Source organism: Pholcus phalangioides, unplaced genomic scaffold (assembly GCF_987345545.1).
Source record: "Pholcus phalangioides strain wild (caught in Gottingen) unplaced genomic scaffold, Ppha-v1.0 ptg000037l_1, whole genome shotgun sequence".
NCBI classification, from domain to species: Eukaryota; Metazoa; Arthropoda; class Arachnida; order Araneae; family Pholcidae; genus Pholcus; species Pholcus phalangioides.
Window position 1 is genome coordinate 3,740,523 of NW_028301624.1, and position 14,673 is coordinate 3,755,195.

Here is a 14,673-nt window from a genome sequence, read left to right on the forward strand (position 1 = left end):
TGTCTGATGAAATCGTGAGAAATGAAGAAACTCTACGTCGTGCGATTTTGTTTTCAGTGAATACCGATTCAGATTTTGTACGTTCTCCGAGAAAAGTGAAACTCTACGGTAAAATCTTCAAGATCCATAGAAACGCAGCACGACTGTAAAAGATTATGCCCCACGAAGATGGGTTGGAAGAGACCTCGACAACGGGATAATTCGGGCGGTTCATTCAGTATGACTCCAACCTTCCCCCCATTGCTGAAGAATTATCATCAAACTCACTCCGATAACAATGAATATTTTTATAAAGTCGATTGCGAGAATTATTACGACAAACACCAATGCTATTCAGAAGAATAGGCTGTTTAATCGTTTAATTGGTAAGTATTGGAAAAGAGCAGAGGAGAAAATTTTTGAGAAGATTATATTCTTGTATTAAGCAAATGAGATACCCTTAATGGTATCACATGACAAAAAATATATATTGCCAATATTTGAAGAAAATGTGGGATGTTGCACTTCAGAGAAAACACTATATTTATATGATTTACGTAGATTCGAATAGTATGAAAAAGCCAAGTATGTTCTCTTACTTACTTTTCTATCATCGTTGAAGAATGCACAGAGGGTTCCCTTGGAAGAGGGCCCAGAATTCAAATTCTTGCACAGGGCACAAGAATGGCTAGATACGGCCCTGTATGCACATCAATATGTCCCTTACACCCATGCTATATCCCTCCAAAATGCTAGGTCAAATATCGTTCTTGCTTGGCTTGTCAAGCAATAAAGAGATACGTGTACATTTGAGCTATTGGTACACAAAATTAATTAAGGAAATGTAATGAAAGGCCCACAAGAGTAACATCGAATGTTTAAGACTTATTTAGAAATATCATTACGGAAACGAGCTCAAAATATACGCTTTTCTTTGAAATAATATAAGAAACCTCATGTGTTGCTTTTACTCGTAAAAACAAAACCGCCAGATAAAGGTTTAATTAACATAGAAAACATCAATGCAATACGAAAGTTAATTAACGTGGTTTATTAAGAAGATTCTATTGCTTATTGAATTAGTACAATCGCGTTTCTTATATAATAATGCAACCTGCAGAGATGGTTTCCGACTTTCGATAGTCAGTCCATTAAGCGTCCTCAATAGGGCTATTCATGATGCAAGGTTCGCAGGACGCACTCATGGTGTTTCTGTTGATCCAATCCACATATTCTGCCACATTGGTATACGGTGACTGTGCATGTGCTCCACAACTATCAGAATCAACGTATGAAGCGATACCTACGAGAAGGTATACCATACCATTGGGGTGTAAATGTATTCCACTTCCTAAATCCCCCTGAAAATAAATGGATTATTATTTTTTCATGTTCTTAATTCATGAGTTACGCGCAAATTCAAAAATTGTATATAAGGAACTGATTTAGATAGACTTAACTGCATAAATAATTACTCAAAATAATTGATTGAATATTCTTTATATTTGCTCGGAATGAAAAGAAAATATTAGGAATGAGAAAAGTGTGTCGTTTAAATACTGTTTTCATTGGGTGAATGACCATTTTAGAAACTTTATATAAGAGATCGACGCGATACGAATTACGGTAAAAGCCCGAATACTGGTATAGCCTAGGATTTACCGTTAAGACCTCGGTTTTACCAAGGCGAGTCGGTAAAAGCCCGAAATAAGCTTGTAAAAGTTTTCATTTCAAACTTTTACCAATCCAAGCTCGTTTTATATGAATCAATCAACTATCGCGGACTTACTAGCTCCTGCCATTTATTTTTTTAATTCATAATTATGATTACCCGATAATTACTAATTAATAAACAACAGATGAATTAATTATTTACCATTAACTTATTAGTCCCTGAAGCGAATTAATAAATTATTATTCCATTGTTTAATTAATTACGTTACTAATTAATTTACTCCAACATTAAAAGCCTGTTTTTAATGAACCAATGGTGCTTAGTTATCAATGCAATAATCATAATTGTTTAATAAACCTTCAATGAAAACGGGCTTTTACTGTTCGGAGTAAATTAATTTATTTTTGAAAAGTATGAACTTTTATTGAAGAGTTTAATTGAGTTTTAATCAATTTTTATCAATTAATTAATGAAAATTACCAGCATATCTAGCGTCGGGAACTAACATAATGGTTAATTAATATATTAGCTAGTTATCGATTAATTGTAATTGTTACATAATTATCATCATCACAATCAATTAATAACCGTAAGCTACAAAGAAGTTCATCATGATGATCAATTGATTAATCGAAGAAATTATTTTGATTTGACTTGGTAAAAATCTGAAATGAAAACGTTTACAAGCGTATTTCGGGCTTTTACCAACTCGCGTTGGTAAAAAACCTACGTTTTTCCAGTCTTTGAACTTTTACCGTAACACTTATACAGGGTGCATAGCAGCACGCATCCCAAATTACTGGAGAACTGTTCATCCCGGAGGCATACTTCCAATTAGAAAAAGTATCCAAACAACATGAAGATTCCTGGAATGTATTCCAGTATCTCCCCGAATATCTTAGAATCGCGTGGAGGTGTTTTTCTTAGCCACCAGGGGATACGGGGCGACAACTTTCTGATTGGGTTTTTGAGAACAAGATATGCCCGTGAAAAAAAAAGTTTTTCTTTCCCTAACTGGAAGTATGTATGCCTCGAGGTTCAACGGTTTGCGGAAGGGGAGGGGGGATGTATAGAAAATGCCGGTCTATAATGGTCACATTATATATTACCGAATGAGTTGTGCCAGAAGAATGTGAATATGTGAACTTGGAAAGAATTGTCTACTCGTCTTCTCCGGGAATCGAACTCAGTCCTTTTTCAAATTTACCAAGTTCGCTATCCGTAATCTGTATACATAGCAGGAGACACGACATTTCCTACCTTATTTACGCACCATGGTGTGACGCGCTGAGAGAGTCCCAGTATCCACCCCCCCCCCCAAACATCAGCAAAAGGGCCTGAAGTGGTTGCAGTCGCGAGAAGAGTAATTTCGATTTTTTTTTCTGAGAAAAATCAAAGCCATCTCATTTCAATGACTGCCTCCACCTGGGGACCATTTGCTGAATTCAAGGGAGGCTACTGCACCTCTTCTTCAGCGCGTCACACCAGAGCACGGAATTAGGGGATGAAATGTCGTGTCTCCTAGGTTGTATACTGATAGCGCACTTGCCTCTGGGCTGGGTTCGATTCTCGACAGAAACCAGTAGACATTTCTTTCCGAGTTTACCTCGGCATAATATCCAAAAAAAATAATAATTTCTTTGAAAGCTGTTTGACATCTATAGTTATATATTCGTCGATAATTATTCAACACTGCTCCGATACTGCAAGCGATGCCGCCTGAAACTGGACATGGATTGGTTAAAAACTTGAAATTCCGGTATGTTGATCGATTCGCGTTGATTGGCATGCTGCATCTCTCGCGGTATCGCACCAATGTGAAGTACCCTGCTTCAACAGTCAAATGATTTAAGTCTTGTGTTGACATACTTACAAAGCAAACACCCTCGCTCGGAACAGCTCCGGCGCAAAATTCTTTCTCTCTGTGGATCGGGTTAAAATTGCCACAAATATCATGTTCAACTAATGGAAGATAAATGCGCTGCAAGTGTCTTGCTATTGACGGATCTGGAAAAAGAATTTGTTGAGCAAACAAATGTCAGAAATAAGTCAAAAATGTCTTGAAAGGAGAAACGATGAATTGATAGAAAATCGATACGAATGATTGTCCAATCGTCTCTCGATATTCACGGGGGTCAAGTTATTAGTCGATAGTCACGGTTTATTTGTCATGGGCATCTTTCTCTCAGCCACCTCGTCGGGCATTTTGCCTGTTGTGGCGTTGTATTTGCATTTGTATAAGTTACGGGAATGACTCCGCGAATTACCCAAACTATGAAATTTAATTTTTGTGGCATCTCGTTTGTATCTGCTGCGTGTGGCAGAAGTAGAAGTGGGGCGTCCAATGATTCTCGGGGATGGTGTCTGAAAGAAAATTTCTCTGTTGGCCTTTTCTTTTTCTATTGATTAGGCTGACCATATTTTCTGGGGAGAAATACGGGAAATTGGGAGGGGCCACGAAAATGTTTCATTTTTATCAATTTTACAACGAATAAAACCCAGGGCCCTACATCCAGTAGCGGGGACACAATACGCAGATTTTTAGAGGGGGGGGGGCCCAGACTGGCTTTATCTCGGGCTTCACTGTTGCAAATTCTCCAACAGAAAAGAATGAGATTCATCCAAGGCCCCCAAAATGAAACCTGTAAACATGGAGCCCCCGACTTGGAAGCTTGTCGGTCATCCCCCGGTGCGAGTGCCATGAAAAATTTTCATTTGTATTCGTTCTACAAACGAATAAAATCCAGGGCCCCCAACCAATTACCAGGGACTCCAATTCGCATGCTTTTAGTGGGGCCCCAGACTGGCTTTATCTCGCTGTTGCAAATTCTACAACAGAAAAGAATGAGATTCATCCAGGGCCCCCAAAGTGAATGGGGCCCACATATGGCCCATTATACACATGCTACTAAATTCACAGTTCTACTAATTTTCCCGAATTTGAATGGCTAATTAGTTAATTAAGATTTTAATTAGCACCAGGATCACTGATCTTGATTAATAAATGATAATTAATAATAATTAATCAATGATTAATAAATGTTAAGATTTAAAAATTTACAGAAATCGGCAAAATTCGCAATTTTGCTAATTTTAATGAATTTGAATGACTAATTAGTTAACTAATTAGGATCGTAATTAGCATCAGAATCGATGTGATTAATAAAGTGACAAACTTTCAAATTTATGAAAATGAGAAAATTCACAATTTTACAAATTTTCATGAAAGTTGCTAAATTTCAGTATTTCTATCATAGTGCTTGGTGAAAGTCCGAAAAGTATTCGTTTACACAAGCGTTGTTCGGGCTTTTACCGTAACAGTATATTATACCTATATAAATTATTAAATTACCGTAAGATATATATATATATATAATAAATAAATAAATATGTAAAACTATCGAAAAACAAACTACATTAGACATGGTTATTCCGATATTGACGTGATGCAGCGCCATCTGTGATTCATTACATTTAAAAAAAGTGTGAATATAATATATATATATATATATATATATATATATATATATATATATATATATATATATATATAAAATATAAATATATATAAATAAACTTTAACGTTGAGACACTGCAACTTGTTGCAGTGTGACAGCTGCGGCCCTCTTTGTGGTGTTGACTTGACTTTATTATTCAGGGTTTTCAGCATCTAAGGTTTTTCCTTGTAGTGAAGATGACTGTTTATGGTGAAACGCGATATGCAATTAGGACGGCTCTGGCGGTGAAGGTTATAAGTGATAAGAAATACGCATGCCATTTTACAATATAATTTTGCCGGAAATACGGGCACAAAATCTCCAATTCTCGCAAATAGCGCAAATTTTTGCCAAAAAATTGCAAATTGTGCGCCAAAAGCTTTGACGGACTCCCGCCAAATACTCCTGTGACCAAAAAGTTGTCAACTGTCACAAAGGAGGAAATAATTGGATGGAACCCCTAGGAGACGTTGGGATATACATATTTTGTACTTAGGAGAAAGCCGCACACAATTCTCTACCAAGAAAATGTTCTCGACCATACGTCCCGCTTTTGAAGAGAGAATTATTTCCTTTGTGTTATTTGACTTCCGGAAAATTTACTGTTTGCCTCTTGTGACTCGAATGACCCGTGGCATATTTGCAAATCACTTGAGTGACCTACCTCTATTGCGTTGATAGCTACTGCAATCGTTCTATGTGTGAGGTCCATTTTCTTAATTATTTTTCCTGGTAATACTTGAATGGTCCCTAATTACAATTACTAAGTCCCTCAAACAGGAAAGACGTGGAATTCGCTCACAACAAGAAATTTTTCCCGTGATTGTGAGCTCTCTTCAAAACGGACTTTCACTGTATGTGTATACTCACCTTACTTAGACTGTTTTTTTTTCAATTAACACTACATATTCACATTAAAAACTTATGGTCTCGGCACAACTTACCCCACACAGCCAAAAAATATTTTTTATAGCATGTAGTGTTTGTTGATAAGGGGATTATTTCAAATTCGAACCATAAAAAAGTTGCCTTGATCACATTCTCGAAGTGATGAAATGAAAATTGTGATGAAGTCAATTGCGAGACATATTACGACATTTTACGTTTTTTACTGCATTACGTAATTTTATTGCTTTGGAAATTTAGACAAACGTGTTTCATACATTATTATGCAGTCCACGGAATGTCTTCCGGCTGTTGTAGATGAACCTCTCCTTTAATAATAGCGGATTTCTGTTGCATCCACTATGCAAGGTGCGCAAGACGCACTCATGGTGTTAGCGTAAATCCAATACGCATATGCGGTCACATTGACATAAATGGATGGTGTATGTGTTCCACACGCTGCATCTCCCCCACGCGAATCGATACCGACCAGAATTAGATTATTGACAGAAGGTACAAATAGGCCACTCCCCGAATCACCCTGAAAATAAATAGAAATTTTTCGTTTCTTTAAACACAGTAAATTGTCTGCGAATTCAAATTTCCGAGCAAAACATTCAGGAACAATTACAAATCGTAATTAATAGACCATGAAGTATTGATGCATTTTGTCGTGTATTTTTTTTTCTATTATGAAAAGTATTTAGGGTTTTTTTTTTGTCATTGACAGTAACTGATGAATTGCTGATGCATATTCATTACTTATTACTTTCTACTAGAAATGTAGAAATACATAATGAGAATTATAAACGTTCATTGGAAAATGTGGAGCATATTGGCATTGCGGAAGACATTTTTGTATTCGAGATACAATTTTTATCGTTCATTTTTGATTTCGGACACAAATCGAGCTAGAACAAAGTTTTAGATTAGCATATCATTGATGCTGATCTATCTATACATGTTACAGTATACGTGCAAAATTTCGCCGAGATCGGTGGAAAATTGTAGATTTGGTTTGAAAATAGCCTCGCGCTAGGCGACTGGGAAATCAATAACATGTAAATTGATAGGCAATTTTATTTTTCTCCACTAACATATCCTCTTTCTTTTCCAGCCAATTTATTAGGCAATGCCGATGTTCCGCAATTTGCAGAATTTGTTTGTTTGTGTAAAAAGATCATTGTTAGTTGTTTTCTGAGCGGTTTTTGTGTGACACCTGCTATTTTCATTGTCAGGAGAGATTTGTGAGTCCAGTAATTATACTCACTTGGCAATTGCCGTATCCCTCGATCCCTGAGGCGCAAAACTGTGTCCTCCTATCAACCGGTGGATTAAGGGTAGGGGTTACGATCCGTCGCTCGCAATCGTCGTATTCAATCACTGGAATTTGAACATATTCCAAGTTGTGCAAAACATCTGGAAAGAGAGATTTTTCACTAATTCTGAACAAAAAGGGAAAAGAAATTATAAATAAATGGTCGAAAAATTACTAAAAATAGAGATTGAGAGAAAAAGAAACCGAACAAAACGCTACGTCGGCGTTTCTCAACCTCTCTGAACCCAAAGACCAGTAAAAGGTATGGAACAATTTGACGGACCTGATGCGTCCCGTATTACGGGACATTCCTGTATATTTTGTTGTTCCGAATTTTTTTTTAGAAATTTTTCCCGTTTTTTCAACGATGCTTTTTGAAATTTTTAATGTTTTCTAACATCGTGAGTAAATAGCGTTTTGACATTTCTTATGATAAATTGAAGGGCTTAGAAACCAAGTAGTGAGTCCAGATTTTGTTGATGTGTACTTGGTCGCATAAAATAACTAAGAATTTTGATACTCACTTAGAAACGAAGTGGTGCAAGTTGAAGAAATACAAGATTCATCGAAAGACTGGTTATTTGTAGAGATGAAGATTACAAGGAAGAAAATTGCCCCCACGGGGGCTCGAACCCCGGTCTCTCGCTTGCCGGACGAGTGCTCTACCATCTAAGCTATGGAATCAGATAGATTACTTCAACCTCGGAGCGTATATATATCTATGTTGAAAGGCACCGTACATGGACGGCGTCAACAATCAACTAATAACTCGTGAATGACAAAGGCCAACCAGATGGACATATCATTCACGAGCTATTAGTTTATTGTTGACGTCGTCCATGTACGGTGCCTTTCAACATATATATATATACGCTCCGAGGTTGAAGTAATCTATCTGCTTCCATAGCTTAGACGGTAGAGCACTCGTCCGTCCGGCAAGCGAGAGACCGGGGTTCGATCCCCCGTGGGGGCAGTGATGAATTATCTTCCTTGTAATCTCCACAAATAACCAGGCTTTCGATGAATCTTGTATTGACAAGTGGAGAGGACGTTTCTATATGCTGAAGAAATAGCTTACAGATGGCAACGATATAATTTTCCTGACACGATATGTAATTGCTAGTAATTTCAAATGCAAATTTCTTTGCCTTGAAAAATATTTTCAAATGGACTTCAACATGGATGACGTAGCTGAAATCCCTGACTGCGCACGTTTATATTCCGCAACAACGGCTTTAACATTTGCCACATCATTTTCTTGCAATTCCATTTTTAAAACCGTCAGTCGATCTCGTGGGACATTCTGTATTGATGGCTGTCTTATCTAAATGGGGGATATCTTCTCGATTTACCCCCAACATGTTTATCGTATTTCTTTTTAAACGTGTCAGTTGTGTAAAAACAAATACGATAAACATGGTACGATAGATCGAGAAGCTATCCTTACTTAGAACATATTTATGGTTGTCTCATCTATGTGTGGGCAGTGTATTATGTGGGCAGCGGGTAATTCACAAACTGATATTATTGAAAAATTAATAGAAATCATGAATAAATGTCATACTAATTCCATCCTTATGTACACCGTAACCAATAGCAGTGACCCAAGTTCCGGGCGTCATCGCAAAATTTCCGGATGGGATCATGGCTGTTTTGGCGTAGCTGTTGTAAATAGGGTTCCATCCAAAGTCGACTGGTGGCCAAAACTCGATCAGGGCGATGTCGTTGTATTTCCACCATCTACTATTATATTCCGGATGCATGAAGCAGTTGTTGGATATCCTCGATATCCTCCCTTTTTCGTCCAATACATTTACTTTGTTGATGGTCAAAATGGCGTAGATCCCGGTGTCGAATCTGGTGTTTTGTTTGAAAGAAATTTTCCAATTAGATAACACATTTCTGCTCGGATGAATACATCTGTTATGTATCAGATTTAAAATTTAGTACACGTAATAATACACATAATACACAGCGATCTCTGGGATCGTTTTGCAAAAAGGAAAAAGAGAAGCAAAAAGAAAAAATTAAAAAAAAATTAAAGCTTTTAGAAGGAATGGAAACTTTTTCACACGAGGGGGGAAAAATTACTTCTACGAGCCTTGTGGTCTTCAGGTTAACAGTCCGATACAGTACCACCTACACCAATTCAGCTGTCGGATAAGGGTCTAAAGTCTGTTTGATACCCCCAAAAGCATATCATTTCAGTAAAACGTAAAATTTTGATTTTTTTCGGAATGTGTTACTACTTTCATCACTCGCTAACATTAACCACGGAATTTGCATTTTTGCCTTACGCGAATTGAAGTAAACATTGCTTGGATGGCATACAGCTTGTTAATCGAAGTTATAATGTTAATAACGAAGGGCCTGAAAGCACAACACATCGTACCATATAACGATGATGAGAGTTTACGTGAACCAAGAACCGACGTGTGGCTTGTATAGGCCTTTACGCTGAAAAAAAAAAAATCGTGCAGTCGTAGAATAGCGTTGCACTTGCAAAAGATTCCACTGGGTCATGAGTTTAGACGGCACTGCTGACCCATTACATCCATGTAAAGCGCTGAATTCATTTCTTTTTCCTGCAGGAATGAATTCCATGTGCATAATGTTACCCCGACAACGCAGCTTCAACAACTTCGATGTTCAACCAGACTGGCTAGGCGGGAATGTCCATTTCTGCGGACAATTCTTAACAATTCTTACCATCCCGAAATTTCTCAAACCCCAATAAAGCACATCCGATCAAGACACACTCATCAATGCATCATGCACATTTTGCATCCTTTGATAAGTTTTCTAGCTCTTTTTTTTTAAACAAATCATTATCACACGTCTTTTTCATGTATGCAATAAACAGTAACTGACATAGTTTTTGTATCATCAAAAGGAAGGATGTGTATGATAAATTTGTCACACACAGAGTGTCCATGGGAACAGTCCTCAAACGCTTTAGCCAAACTGTGCGCGTCAAATCACACCCGTATAACGGGCTTACTTACAATACTTACTGGAGACAACAATGAGCTGCTGTCAACACGTGTCTGTCCGTGACTAATGTCCCACCGCATCGGCCAGGACTATAGGAGCCATCCGGTGGTGGTGTAAACTGAATGTGAACCTTGTGAAAAGACATTTAAAATAGTAAAACGCACACATTGCGCAGTATATAATGAATTTTTATTATAAAAAAAACACTGAGAAGTAACTTGCGATCGATATTAAACTGAATTTTTAATTGGGTGCATGAAGCGGAAACTCACGGTAAATGGGAACATCCCTTCACTAGCCACAGTACCACCGACGATATTTATGTGAGGCGAACAATCGCATTGCCTACCTGCAACAGAAACAGAATCAATTCATGCATCGAATCAATACGAAAAATTTAATGTTGAACTCAAAATTTATTTACATGCAAAAATATCTAATTTCCATAAAATAAAAGCTACTCATACGTGGATCCTGTGGGTATTTGACCATCCTCGGAAGTGACTGTTCTAGAACGGATGAGCCCCGTGTTGTCTCGTTTGTGTTTTGCGTAGAGCCCCGTGTTGTCTCGTTTGTGTTTTGCGTAGAGCCCCGTGTTGTCTCGTTTGTGTTTTGCGTAGAGCCCCGTGTTGTCTCGTTTGCGTTTTGCGTATTCTATAAAAACAAGAGATTATCACAACATATTCAACATGAACAAACGGCTAACATTTAACTTGAATAGAAATCGTACGAAGGATATTTCTGTGCATAACAAAATGGGAAATGATTCCTTTTTAAAAGATCGGGGCATCGTATTCGGGACTTGAAATTGAGAGTCCTTCTGGAAGCAACATAAGTGCTATCTCACAGTATTAGCCTGTGAGTGATTCGTGAATCAAAGTGTCACAGTTAATAACAGCATTAGACTTGGCTCTAAATCATATATCAAAACTTTTTACGAGTAAAGAATCTCGAGAATAGGCCACGTATTTTACATGAAATATTTTTGATGGGTGTGGAATCTGCTTCTCAGAATTTGTAGTACACGCCTCAGCAGAAAATCACTGAAGCTTAGCATGACCTTATGACCCTCACTTACTTTACATGTTATCATTTTACGTATAAACGGGAATTCAAATAACTTCAATTATAGAAATTTCGAAATTTGGCTTTTTTAATGCAACCGTATTAATGTCGAGTCAAATGAGTTAATATGGTTAGAAAAATATATATTTATAAATTTTTCAAATATTATGGAAAAATTGAATCGATCCAAGTCAAAATGGAAAAATGATTTCACATATTTTAAATTTTCACATTTCTAAGATTCATGAAGAATTTGAGTTTTTTTTCTTCAACATTGGATACATGATGTAATGTAAAATATACTAATGAGTAAAAATGACTTACATTCATGGCTTGAGATACGCATACAAGGCACGTGAAGACTCCAAACACAGCTACTACCAAGCAACTTACAGGCATTGAAAACATTTTCGTTGTTCTTGGTACGAAATTAAGTATATCTGAAAGGTTTTAACGATGGAAGAGCAAACACGGCCAGTGCCTGAAACATTAATAATACGATTCTATCCTCCCGGCGTTTTATACCCGAATTTATGCGTCATTTCAAGAGGTGTGAAAGTAATTTCTTCATTGTGGTTGATTTTTCCTGAGAGATACGTTTCTTCATCTATTCGAGACAATGAGCAAAATTCTTAGGAAAATATCGCGAAATTACCTATTGATTAAATTGAATCGATGCGAAAACACGTGGAGATCAAGGTTAGGACAGCTGGCAAAGATTAATTACAGAAACAATTTGCAAAACGAATTAAAAGTTGTTTATTGCTGTATGAGAGGAAACATAATAGCGTTGCAAGATGCAGCTAAAGAAAGCAATGGAACCAAATCAGGGGAATTCAGGATTGTATACAATGATACAATGCATTCAAAGTTCATAATTCGGTTTCATAATGTAAGCAGATGACGTGTAATGAAATACACCGAAGGAAAATGTAAATGTATGCATTCCTGTCACAATCGAAATGTAGCAGTGTAGGCAGGAGAAAAGAAAAACTGACGCAAGTGTTTATTGAAACATTTCTGAAATTATTACGAGATAAGTTATGTACAACGGGGGGGGGGGGGGGGGGCACAAACTCAGGCTTGCCAAGGGGTGTTCAATCGGAACCACGAAAGATGTTCCGGTAGACAAGTGTCAATACGTAAAACACGACAAATACCTAGCATGACCATATTTTCTTCATAAAAATATGGGAAATTGGGATCCGTACGGGACACATATTTCGCAAATGCACCGCTATTCCGCGATTACACGATTTTTTTCGTAATTTTTTTCCACACAGCCAATCACGTTGCTTCAGCGCCTACGATAATTTGCGTAACTCTACGATATCTTCATTTTCGTATCTGATCGCGGAACAGTGGTGCAAACGAGGTAGACATTTCCACCGATGTTCCGCGAGGCATTTCAAATGTGCAGTCGCGCTATTTTCAATGTTATTTTAAAAACGATTCTATTTTTTAAACCAACAAATTTATGCATTGAAAGCGAATTTAAATATTCAAACAGTTAAAAATAGAAAATCCTTGTAAATTTTAGTAAAAAATTTCTCCAATTTATCAATGCATTTTTCGATAGAAAATCGACCAAAAATAAACGGAAAAATTATAGTATAAAAAATATTAAAATTTGAAGGCTCGTCATTTATTGATCATAACCATCCTGATGCTGATTGAAATCATAATTAATTAACTAATTACTCATTCAAACTCGTGAAAATTAGTGATGCGATTTATCCAACTTTCATAAATTCGAAAGATTGTCACTTTATTATTCACATCGTTACTGATGCTAATTACGATTGTGGACACCATATGTAGTTGCCGGAGGTGATAATGACATTTAAATTGAAGTAGCTATTTATCCATAGTTAAATTTTATTTGACTCCACTAAGACTGTTCAATTCTAGATACGGTTAAATATACGGTTTATTAATTAGAAGAAACACACGGCACGTTAACACATATATACGAAATAATAATACACGGACACACAGTCAAAAGACATCTCTACTCTGCAAGAAACCAAAGCCTTCTCTTCCAAAAAGCGGAAGGGAGGCTAAGAAAAGGCGCGCGCACATAACGAGGTGTTGGCAGATTTATGCTATTCGAAACCAACACCTACACACTCTTGCCGACAGCATCGCCACAGTACTCCCCCACGAGTCCGAAGGACGTTAAGCTTGATAAGGTGTTACAAAACGGACTTTCCGTCCGGACCTCGTGACGAAGCCCTGTGGCGAGGCTGGGGCATTACATATAGATGATTTGCGAACATTAGATTCTTTGCATTCGAGAGAATTAAACAAAAATGCAGGTTTTAAACGATCAATAGAAATACACTTAGATTCATTATTGATACGCAAAGTAAAAAATTTATCAGTCCTATTCAAAACTTCATAAGGTCCTTGGTAAGGCTGCTGTAGCGAACGCCTTACAGTGTCAACCCTCACAAAAACGTGTGTGGATCTGGCCAAGTCCTTGTGCACAAAAATGTTTTTTGAGGAATGATTGGACAAAGGCGAAGGACGAAGCTTTGACATAGTCATACGCAAGTTCGTGACATAATCAGATTTTGAGGTGTGCTTACCGGAATCTTTGAAGAAGTCTCCTGGTAACCTCAGAGATGTTCCGTAGACCATGTCCGCCGGCGTAGCACCAAAATCAGGTTTGAAACTTGAGCGTATCCCGAGTAGAATGGTAGGAAGAACGTCAACCCATCTTTCAGTGGCGTGACACATGATGGCAGCTTTCAAGTCCCTGTGGAATCTCTCGATGGCTCCATTGCTTTGTGGGTGGTAAGCGGTAGTACGCACCCTGTCCACGCCCAGCAACTTCGCAAGAGATCGGAAGAGTTCAGATTCAAACTGAGAACCCCTGTCCGTAGTAATGCGTTCTGGAACGCCAAAACGGGAGATCCAATTCGACAGGAAAGCGAATGCCACAGTTTCAGCAGTCTGATCGGGTACAGGAATAGCTTCCGGCCATCTGGTGAATCGGTCACTGCAAGTCACAACGTAGCGATTTCCTTTACTTGGTGGAAGTGGACCCACGATGTCAATATGGACATGCGAGAACCTTGCGGAAGGTAATCCGAATGCACCAATAGGAGAATGTGTGTGACGACCAACTTTGGATCGCTGGCAATGGATGCAAGTTTTGCACCACTCTTTGCAGTCCCTTTCTAAAAATTTCCAGATGAATCGTCTGCGAACCATTTCAGTAGTAGCTTTGGCACCAGGGTGGGAGAGGTTGTGCA

At 37.8% G+C, this 14,673-nt stretch overlaps 1 protein-coding gene across 1 annotated transcript; it reads right to left on the bottom strand.

Moving 5' to 3' along the window:
- Positions 1-6,259: 6,259 nt before the first annotated feature.
- Positions 6,260-12,157, bottom strand: LOC149065939 (chymotrypsin BII-like). The gene is made up of 7 exons (XM_089253384.1): positions 11,738-12,157; positions 10,816-11,002; positions 10,621-10,697; positions 10,369-10,478; positions 8,919-9,211; positions 7,307-7,455; positions 6,260-6,577 (listed from the first exon to the last, which is right to left on the bottom strand). Exons 1-7 carry the CDS (start codon positions 11,819-11,821, stop codon positions 6,368-6,370), a joined length of 1,110 nt encoding a protein of 369 aa, XP_089109510.1. The 5' UTR covers positions 11,822-12,157; the 3' UTR covers positions 6,260-6,367.
- Between the last annotated feature and the right edge of the window lie 2,516 nt (positions 12,158-14,673).